This window comes from Pterocles gutturalis, unplaced genomic scaffold (assembly GCF_000699245.1).
Source record: "Pterocles gutturalis isolate BGI_N339 unplaced genomic scaffold, ASM69924v1 scaffold20679, whole genome shotgun sequence".
NCBI lineage: Eukaryota > Metazoa > Chordata > Aves > Pterocliformes > Pteroclidae > Pterocles > Pterocles gutturalis.
The window spans coordinates 10,786-21,769 of NW_010136262.1; the positions used below are offsets into that span (position 1 = coordinate 10,786).

A 10,984-nucleotide genomic window follows, 5' to 3' on the forward strand; every position below is an offset into this window, starting at 1 on the left:
CCCATAACATCACAGAGATCATCCACTTTCTTTAAACTTTTCAGTTTGGATGTTTTGAAAGTTGTATTGGGTCTGGCTGAGATGGAGTTAATTTTCCCCATAGCAGCCCTCATATGTTTATTTAACCGCCTTTATCTTGACCCATGAGATTTTTTCCACCTCATTTTCTCCCTACCTTGTCCTGCTGCAGAGGGGAGTGATAAGGGCAGCTTGGTGGGCACCTGGTGTACAGCCAAGGTTAACCCATCACAAAAGGGCCAGCATAATCACAGAAAAGTTAAAATAAACAATTTACCAAAAAACCCAAACAAACTAAACTAAACTAAAATAAACCACACCACCCAACCCCCCAAAAAACCCACCAAAACCACCAGGATCTCAGTACTTTGTTGTCTGTACTACCTATACTCTATCTGCTACAAACTGATATAGAATTCATTGGTAAGAGACTCTTACAGGACATCCAGCATGAACACAGTTCTGTAGGTAGTCAAATATGTATAATCTAACCAAGATTAAACAGTCCTTACACCATCCCAAAAAGCAAGTTCTGTGATCCAGTTCAGCACACAGCCACACACACAATTGTACCAGCCACAGATGATAGGGTGGCAAGAGGGTGGCAACCAGCAGTCTGGCACTAGGGAACTGCTTTAGTTGCCATGAGATCATCCACGCAGCCATGTAGAAAAGTTGCAGCAGGCAAGAATGAACAGGGCAATACTTTAAGCCTACATAAAACCAGAACTACCTCTAAACATCTATGACCAAGTGTGATTTATTGGGGGAGAGGAAAAATAAGGAATAAAGTCAGTGGGCCATACAAAGCAGCAAAAGTCTCAAAAGCCTTTAGGCTAATTCAAAACAAAATTTTCCGAAGGGGGGAAAAAACCCCAAAACCAAAGGATGAATGAGTTTGTGCTCTGCTACTCTAAAAGTTGGTTCTGCACAAACAAGATAAGATCTTTCCTGCAAATATATCAAACAAAGAGTACTCTGTAGTTGTTACAGGCTCAGAACACACAGACTCTAAAAGCTGGTTCTGCACGAACAAGATAAGAAGATCTTTCCTGCAAATATATCAAACAAAGAGTACTCTGTAGTTGTTACAGGCTCAGAACACACAGAACATGAAAACATCCACCCAGGAAGAAATCGATGCTTGGATACTCTTTCCAGTTCCAGACAAACTAGACCATGCTAATGGAAAATGCAAGTAAAGGTCTCTAAAAATGGTCTTTTTTAGGCAATTTTCTCCAAGAACATGGTTTTTCTGCTGCTATTTGCTCCAATCAGGACCATTTAATATGGGCTGTAGGGAGACAGGCTACACCAATCTAACAGAAGTGGCAGAAGGAGGTTAGGTTCATTAAAGATGGTCAAGGCAATCCTGAACGTAACAAGCTCACTTTGTAACAATTACAAAAAACAGTAGTCACTCTGAAATCATTGTTACAAGGAAGAAACTGCTCTGAAGAAAGACAAAACAGAGATAAAAGGTGGTGTAAGTCTTCACCCTAGGCACTTTATTGATTATGCACTGCCCTACAAGTTACACACTGTACATCTCCTGCCTACTGAACTGTAAAACTGTGAAGCAACTACAAATCCCTGTACATCCAAAGGGGGAAAAAAGAAAGCCATAAGAAGGGATTCTTTCCCATACAGGTTACTATTAATACTGAAAAAGGTATACAGACATGAACTTAGACATCAGCAGTAGTAAGGAGTTCTAAGAAAGGAGACACTTAGGTGTATTTGTATCATCCTACAATTCTTATGTACCTACACTTAATAGTAAACAGATATAAATAAGCCTTTTCCTTTAGGAAGGTGAAGGTTTCAGCATAAGAAATAGAAAATCTTCAAACTTATTACTACAAAACATCTAATCCATTATTCTGTGACCAAAGACCACTTCCAAAGATCCATCCAATGCGTAATTGTGCAATTATAATAGTGCTTTATTTTGTAAAGTTATACAATGAACAGGAATATCTTATAATATATGCAACATTTACAAGTTCAGTATTTTCTGTTCCTGTATACATAGGCAGAGAAAATCCTTATAACTCCGAGCTGAATAAAATATGACAGAAAGATGTAAGGGCCTTAGAAGTTCCAACAAATGCACTCACGCATTCAGGAATTTTCTACTTTAAACTTTTTAAATTTTAATTTGGATAGTGGGATTTTTTGTTTTAAACAAGATGACAAGATATTGATCCAGAATGACAAACTCTACAGACCCATTTACAGCAAACTGGATACATCTGTTAGGACACTTGATCACTCCTTCACAATAAGCTTACCATCTCAGAAGAAACTAATTCACACTCATTAGAATTTCTTTTACTGAAAATTAGAAATGTACCACTTTTAATTCGTTTTGAACCATCACTACAAAAACCAGTGTCAAACAGAGGTAAACAGGCCAACCTAGTTGCCTCCATGTGTTCTTTCACAGACAAGAATCTCCATAATGCCACTTTTACGAATCTCACAGTTGTTAAATATTTCTTGTGTGGTCATGCACCAAACATTCTGTCCAGAAAACATTAAGCTAGCTTAGATAATGCTACAGAAACTGTGTCTGGCACTAGGTTTTTTAAACAATGCAGGTTCTTAGGTTAAGCAATATCTGAAAGATTCCACAATACACTATTTGTCCCTGAGAAACAAAATGATATTTGCATATCTTTACAAATATAAATCAGTGATTAAAATCCCAGCACTTGGTAGGAATGCCAAAATACAGCTGCTCTCTTGTTATTTGACTATATATATATACATTTTCCCACCTTGTGCAGGAATATATTTCAGTCCCAAAACAACGTGTCATGCCAAACCCTGCCAGAAAGACAAGGCATGAAATTGTCAACAGTCATCACCTACAATGAACATGAGCTCTATCACTCTGAACTTGGGATACCCCGTGTGTACAGAAGCATCTACCAAAGCAAGTCTAAAGCATAACTCATCATATCCCACTAGTATAGATTGTTCCCAGGATAACTAATTTGCTCTAAGAAAATATACGTTCAAAATCCAGAATGGGAAAAGGAAATGAAAATATGTATTAGGTAACTCAAGTCCACCACAAGCTGTATGTGTTGGCTCCGAAGACAGTTCACCTCTCACCTTGAGAGTTTGAGCTCCCTTGTCTTTAAAAGAATCTGTGAGCAAAGACCTTGCACAGTGTTTTTGAAGATTTAGTCTTGTCCTTTGAGGACAAGAGGATACAGTCTCTTTTCGATCTAGTTACTTTTAAAATAATGGCAACATAAACTAGGTCATGCAAGTTACAGTAAACCTACTAAAATGCCCAAGTGCTCTTCCTTACAACAATTCAACAAAACACTATGATGATACAGACAAAACTAAATCAAAAGTGGTAGCTCCTGTAGCTGACTTCAGTACTAGTTCTGGAACACCAAACAACTCCACCTCATTTGACACTCTCTTTTAATATAACTCAGCTAAAACACGCTTTTTTTTTTTATATCTGAAGAAATGAGCTACTAACAGCAACTGAAATACAAGCTTCTATTCCTTAGTAAACTTCTCCTCTGAAAAAAAATGAAGTTAACTCACTAACTACAGTTACTCTTTTCATTAGAGTTTTAAACGCAAAATCTGCTTGTTGATGGTTTGGTTTCAGGGTGGCTTTTTTTGATTGATGAACTTCCTTTGCAGCATGACAGAACACTGAAATAGTGCTTTTCCTCACTGTTTTAATTGGAATACTATACCATCCAGCTACAGACTATTTGGACAATATTACAGAACAAGAATAACATAGTAAGGAAAGTAAAATTGATTTAATCTAAATATACATATTTTAAACTACATAAATGCTGCTTTAACACACCTGCAAATACTGTAGTCCATTAGTTAGCAAATGTCAGCAAATTTCTGCAAAAGGTACAATAACTGAGGAGAGCAGTCAGTTAATAAGAATGAATCATTCAAGTTCTCTACTTGTCAATTTAAGCTCCTAATGAAAATAAGATGGGTTTAAGAGCAAGCAATTCTGACACATTTCTTGGATTCTTGGATTTGGATCCATTTCTTGGATCCATTTCTTGGATCCATTTCTTGGATTAAGTTGTTATGCATTCAATAGTTACCTCTTCCATTTATGTATTGCACCCGTCTCAATAAAGGAGTGAATGTCTGCATTTTTTGTTGTAAATACTATTAAATCTATCTTTTTTGGCTAAAATAAGAGCAAGTTACTAAAAACTGCACACTTCCACACTATAGCTACAAAATAAAGCCACAAAGACAGGCAGTAAAGTAGGATTATTTTATATACTTGTTAAAAACTATGCTGCTTTTTTTTAAAGATAGAAGGAGGCAAAAGCAGTAGAATTTAATTTTAATCTTGATGTATTTAGGGATTTTTTCAAAATGCTATAGTAACAAACGCAAGAATTCAGTATGACATAACTGGAAATAATCACACAGACAGAAATTATCACAAAATGATGTTGCCATCTATTCACAATACTTCGTTCTACGCACAGCTTCATCAAGTGCACAAGATGTTTCAAGATTAGAGAACAAAGCTTATCTTCTTTTGAAAGACACACTATCACTGGTATGTAAAACAGCACCAGCTTCTTGGGATAAGATACAACCTTCAAATATTGCATGCAGTAGAGACGAAAAGACCAAAGTAAAGTCAAGCAGAACAGAGCAATTACCAAGGTGGAATTCTGCCAGCAGAGAGTTTTCCCTTCTGCCCTTCACACAACAATCTATTTGCAACTGAAACTGGATTCTTGATTCCTGAAAAGAAAAATTAGCAAAAAATGGGAACAAAACATTAAAATATTTTTCCAACATAGCATTGTAGTGTTCATCTTGGCAACGGAAGTCAGCTTCCTTTAATTTCCAAGGCTTTGCCAAGTCATTAAGGGACACCTTATGTTATGTTTCAATTTAATAACAACTTTATCAGTTTCTCCTTCACATGCCCTATCACTAGTGACAAAGCCTCCTAATGAACTCTCCCATGTGCACCTTTTTTTTTTTTTAAAGAATCATATTGAAATATTAGGAGTGACCTTCTACCACAGAAATCTCAAATTAAATCTATGGTATTCTACAGGCCAAAGATTTTTTATGAGCATTAATTTTTCAAGATGGAAAGAGCTTTCATTTGGATCTATCTAGCCAGAACAGGGATTATGGGATTCAGGCTCAGCTTTCTCTTGCTCCCTCATTTTCTCCTTCGCCATGGTTGGAAGGATACATTTTGTAACAAACAAGCCTTGAAACACTTAATTTTACTATTTATTTTAGATTTATATCTACATGACTAAGTTATTACCATGGCTTAGAACTACTCTAGGATAAAGAACAAAGCTTGGAATGTTGTCAAAAACACTATTCAATAGTAACAGTTAAGGCTGTTCAATGTGCTGATGACAAAACCTCAGCAATCCCTATTTGGGACTGTATACCTATATTTGTTTTGTAGTGAAAGCTAAAACTAGACAAAAAAAGAGAGAAGCACACTAGCTCTCAGATTAAAAAAAACCCATATGCAAATGTATCGAACCTTAAAAGAGCAACACACAAAATAAATCCAAACGTAACAATCATGTGAGAGAAATTACAATGAAAAAAATCTACAGTATACAGAAATTTTATGTCCCAAGCAAACAGTCTGACAGATGAGCAGCTGTGCCCATTCTCAAGAATACATAAGAGGCTTCAGTTTGGGGGCTAGCACCCTGCATAGCCTTCTGACACTGTAAAGGAAACTTTGGTCCCTTAAGATCATAATTTGATTAATTTAACTGAGACCAAAATATCAATCGATATTATGGTTGAACTATATACCAGTCAGTTCTTCGAGGAGACAGAGAACAAAAACAAATATAAAGCCTAAACTAAATGCTGGTAATCATTTCAATAATTGCATTTTATTATAAAGTCATCTTTCTACAAATTCATCTGAGCAAACTCACTCCCACTGTGAATACTCTATAGTATCATACAATTGCTCTTGCATTAAAGGATTATCAGTAAATACAGACAATATGTTACAAAAAGCAAATGAACACAAACCAGTGTTTCAGAGAACAAATGCCTCTCCTTTTTACGGGGGCAGAATTTATTTAAGCAAGGCATTATTTACAATGCCCCCCCCCCCTCCAAAAAAGTAACAAAAAAGAACAAAATTGATCTCTGCACCTAAATCAGTAGTTAGCTTTATAATATGTATTTAACATACCACTCAGTGCTCCAACTGCTCCAAAATTTAATGACTTTCCATCCATTATACTGGCATCACATTCTATCTCACCCAGAAGGTTTAGGTTAGACCCCAATCCTGCATTTGTAAAAGGAGAATCCTAAAAATAAGAACAAAACACTATAAGGTCACATCCATAACAGACTAGAACAAAATCTTTGTGTAACTGACCCGACAACATCAGCCTTAATGCAGTGCACTTTCTTATTCAAGTAGTTTAGTCTTCCACAAGAAAACCAACAATTTGAATAGGGCATCTCAAATTATTATAATGTGTGCCATACACCCTCTATAGGGTGTGACATATCTCAAGTGTAATAATCCACTAAGATAAAATCCAAACACCCAACAATTTAAGATTATAATCTATATGCAAGCAAAAGCCTTACAACACAAGTGAAAATTTAACATTTAAGTAACATCTAATAATCACTGCACAGATCAGAGTCTATCTTTGAAACCCTTAAGTGTAACACAGCAGCAAAACAGAACTGTAACCCTCCTTAACATTCTAAGCCTATGATTGCAGCTCTGCATGCAGCAATAAAGAATTGGCATCAGTAACAATTCACTTTGTAAAATTTCTATTTGATTATTAGCATAAGGACAGTCATTGCTGAGGTCTGGAAGTTCCTTGAATAAAAACCAAGACGTATTTCATATAAAGTATGGAACAACATTTAATAAACTAATTAAAAACCTAACTCCTCTTTTATTAGCATCTTCTGTAGCTTTTTGCAGACTCAAGGTTCTCAAACAAGTTTTGCATGCTAAAATTAAAAATACTCATTTTTACCCCCCCCCCATTTCATCAGAGCATCCCCATGACTTTAAAAACACACAATTCTGAAGCAGCACAGTCCAGGAGTCTCACTGCCAGCTCAGTATAATCCCCTTTCTAGATGTAAGCACACAACTAGTAGAGGACAAAGAAAGAAAACAGCCCAGAACAGCCAAACATTCAATTTTACAATTTCACAGAGATGCTGCATAGAGTTTCATATCTGTTTTTATTACAACAGCACAACAACCTGATGCAACAAAGAAAAATGGTTGTCTAGACCACACATGAACATGTCGACAAAATTAGATAGTCATACTTTTACAATACATGTAATAAAAGCTGAAACGGGAAATATACCTACTGGAAACAGCTCGAAGTTCTTTCTTGAATGTTAAGTGAACTGGTTCATTTTTTGTATGTACTGATTTGTAATGAATACAAGGAAACAAAAGAAAGAGAGAGCACACAGAAATGAAAAATAAATGGGATGTTAGTAAGCAAGTTAGCTTCCAAAAGAGCAAGTATGAGTAAATTCAAAGTTTTGCAAGATGTTGATTCTAATTTACAGAGATATTTAAAGCGTTCTTAGTGTTTGAGTCACCAAAAAGGCTATCCCCCTGAAGAATCATGAATACATAATACATGATTAATGCATAACCATGAAAGACTGTAATCTCTCTGTGTTCATTTTATATTATCCATCTTTATTTTCTGCTTTTTCCTTCTGCATCCAAGAAGTAGCATAAGATTTTAATCCATTTATCCCACAAAACAGATCTTCAAATCCACTATGTGTATTCATTGTGTTGTTCACTTTGACAGCTATGCCTCACAGAAAATAAGTAAATCTGAAAAGATTTTAGGATAATGAAATATTTGCAGTTTAATGCAAAGGGAGTAACTTTCCCTAGAAGAGGGTAGGGTGGGGGGGAATATGATTAAAAAAAGGCTACCAAGGTGATGGCCTTGAAAGGTGGAAGACTGCAGAGCAGCTGCTGGCTTAACAGACTTCATTGCTCCCCAGGCTCTATGAATATGAAGAAAATTAGGTCAGTGAAGTTTAGAACAAAAGAGGTGGAGAAGTGATGGAAGGAACTTCAATGCAAACAGTGAAAGGTACTTGGAGGACAAAGTAAAAACAGGAATGAATGAACAATGCTCACTCCTCGTGCTGTCCAAGTTCCTCGCCCATGGGTAATCAGAGTGCATGGACCTGCAAGCCTGGAGACAAATTTATAATGTTCTGTTCCAAAAACATTCACTCAGTGCATTAAAAAGCATTAGCAAAGAAGAAGAATTTTGTGTTCTACAGATTTGTCAGTGCCACAAAGCAGACAGTTGTTAGCTTAAGAGCAGATGTCATGGTCAAATAAAGGGAGTGAGAAGGACCCATCAGAAGTCCTAGTAACACTGTTCAGAATCCTCCTTCAGTCAAGACACAAAGCTCTCTAAAATCTGATAAACATACTAATCAAAAGAGGGTAGGGAAAAAATACAGAATACAGATTGGCACTAGTTCACTTTATTTCTAAAAATCTAGATGTGCTTGATGCTTTGGCATAGCACCTTCCCTGGCACAACATCAAGGATGCACCAAGAGACAACTTATTCAGAGGAACTCAAGACAAAGGGAATGCCACCTGTTCATCCCTACACAATATTTACAAGAATACCACAGAACACTGGATAAATAAGAACTCTACACCAACAAAATTGTAGATGCCTCTTTGGTGGCATAACTCTTTCATTTTAGGTCTCAGAAGGAATCTTACGAGTATTAACCAGTCACAACATGAGTAACCTCTCCAGTAAAAAGAAATAAAGACCAAATTCCAAGCACCTGTTCAAAAGTTCCATGGAGATTTACTTAGCTTTACACTCAGACTGCGCTCAGTTAAGAAGATGGTCTCAGAATAGCCAAGAGGAAGATGGTTTACTCTCACTTCACAGACCTGAAAGGTGATCTGATAACAGCTTTAGACAGTGTAGGAACTGGGTGTGAATGCACGGAATTTTTTATACCTTCCTGAGTCTCTCTGAGATGAGATACAAAGCCTTTGAAACGAGGCAGGGAAAAAGCTTTCTAAAAATGAAAACAGAAATTCACACCTACTTCTGTGAATAGGCAAGAAGATGAAATACACCACACAAATACATTTCTTTTTGAAAACATGAATCTCTGCAAAGTCTGACCAAAAGATCCCAAGACTCTGATATACAAGTGGCGGAATACAACTTATGAAAATTAAGGTGTATTTTGAAACAAAAATTCAAACCTCCAAGGAATGCAGAAACATCATTAAAACAGAAGCATGCATGCTTTCAAAGGGGGAAGAAAATAAACTGAACTAAGTGAAGCAGTCTCTTCATACTCTCAGGCAGAAAAATGCAGTACTGCAAGAACTATATGAATACTACAGAATGGGGAAGAACCCAATCCAAAGCATGTACCCATAAAGAGGAGGGAAGGGAAAGGAGGACAAGGTTTTATAATACAGAAGGTATCTTCAGGAAAATACTTTCATTTAAAAACATGAGCAGAGATCATCCTTTATATTTCTAAGGAGACTGAAAAAAGACAAGAAAGCAAACCAAGCATGAGCTCTGCATGTTAGTAGCAAACCCTACTACCATTAAAAAAAGTAAAAAAATAAGAGGGAAAAGACAAACAAATGGCTATTCAAAGCATATTAACAAAGCACAAGCTTTCAATTATGTGAAAAATACTAGACGACCTCGCAATTACTCCACCACTGAAGTACCTCTAACTTACAATGTAAACCTGTAGCAAAGGAGATAATACAAATCTTTAGGACGTGAAGCAAGAGTTTCATTTTCCCAAGTTAGCCATCTTGTAAAAACTCTCAAGCTAACAAGGCTATCATTTTTATTTTTAGAATCCTTTTTACTTCAAGATATACTTATAAATATCCTGTCAGCAAACACACGCATGCTGAAGTTTCTAGCTGTGCTCAAAGTTGAAATGCCTGAAGAAGTTACTCAACACTATAACACTAGCAGTCCTGAAATACATCTAGGCAAATAGTTAAAATGCTCTATTTTCAACATGCATTAAAGAACATTCTATCCATCTTCAATACAGTTAAGGCCACTGTTTATTTACAATTTTTAAAAGGAATTAGAAGACTACAGGCATTTCTTTTTACACACTGTAATTTTAAAATGTATTTTTCTGTGGGAAAATTAGTGACAAGAAGCAATAGTCCACAAAAATGAGTCACATCCCTTTCAATTACACCAGCTAAAATGTTTACAAAGAACACTTTTGTCACAGACTGCTGTTAGCCACTCTGTTGAAAAACGTCATAGCATTGCTTTTAACTAGAATTAACAGCTTCCAGTTCCTTATCCATTAGAAGTTCATCTATGATGACTGCCTTAATACAACAATGCCGCTGGCATTGTGCTTTCTTTCATTTTTAAAGAAAAGTCCTTAGGACTAAGGTTGTATACTCAAAAACTTTAATTACTATAAAATTAATAAATAAATGAAATCAAAGAAAAAAACAATTCAACAAGACACAAGTTCTTTCACTGCAAAGTTTTGCTGACGGCGATGCAAACCCACTGCTTGAGTATACCAGCAGGTTCAAAATATCCTTTGCATTGATCCACACGAACAACAACAAAAAAGTGAAGTAAACTGAGGAACTTCAGTAGCAAGGAGATCGAAACCCAAAATGTGACATCCACTTCCCCATCAATCATATTAATTTCCAATTTAAATGATAGAATCTTAGAATCGTAGAATCATTAAGGCTGGAAAAAGACCTCAAGGATCACCAAGTCCAACCGTCAATCTATACCACCTAACCCACTAAACCATGTCCCGAACCACCACATCTACACGTTTCTTGAACACCTCCAGGGATGGTGACTCCACCACTTCCCTGGGCAGCCTGTTCCAATGC

The 10,984-nt window shown here is 36.3% G+C and overlaps 1 protein-coding gene across 1 annotated transcript in view; it reads right to left on the reverse strand.

Moving 5' to 3' along the window:
- LOC104468199 (threonine aspartase 1-like) overlaps positions 1-10,984 on the reverse strand; it is a gene marked incomplete at its 3' end in the record, with an annotated part of 20,799 nt that overhangs the window by 1,940 nt on the left and 7,875 nt on the right. The window contains exons 4-5 of the mRNA XM_010082249.1: positions 6,248-6,368; positions 4,710-4,794 (exon numbers count right to left, since the gene is read on the reverse strand). Of these exons, the coding sequence (XP_010080551.1) occupies positions 4,710-4,794; positions 6,248-6,368 (206 nt within the window). The remainder of the gene's footprint in view (positions 1-4,709; positions 4,795-6,247; positions 6,369-10,984) is intronic.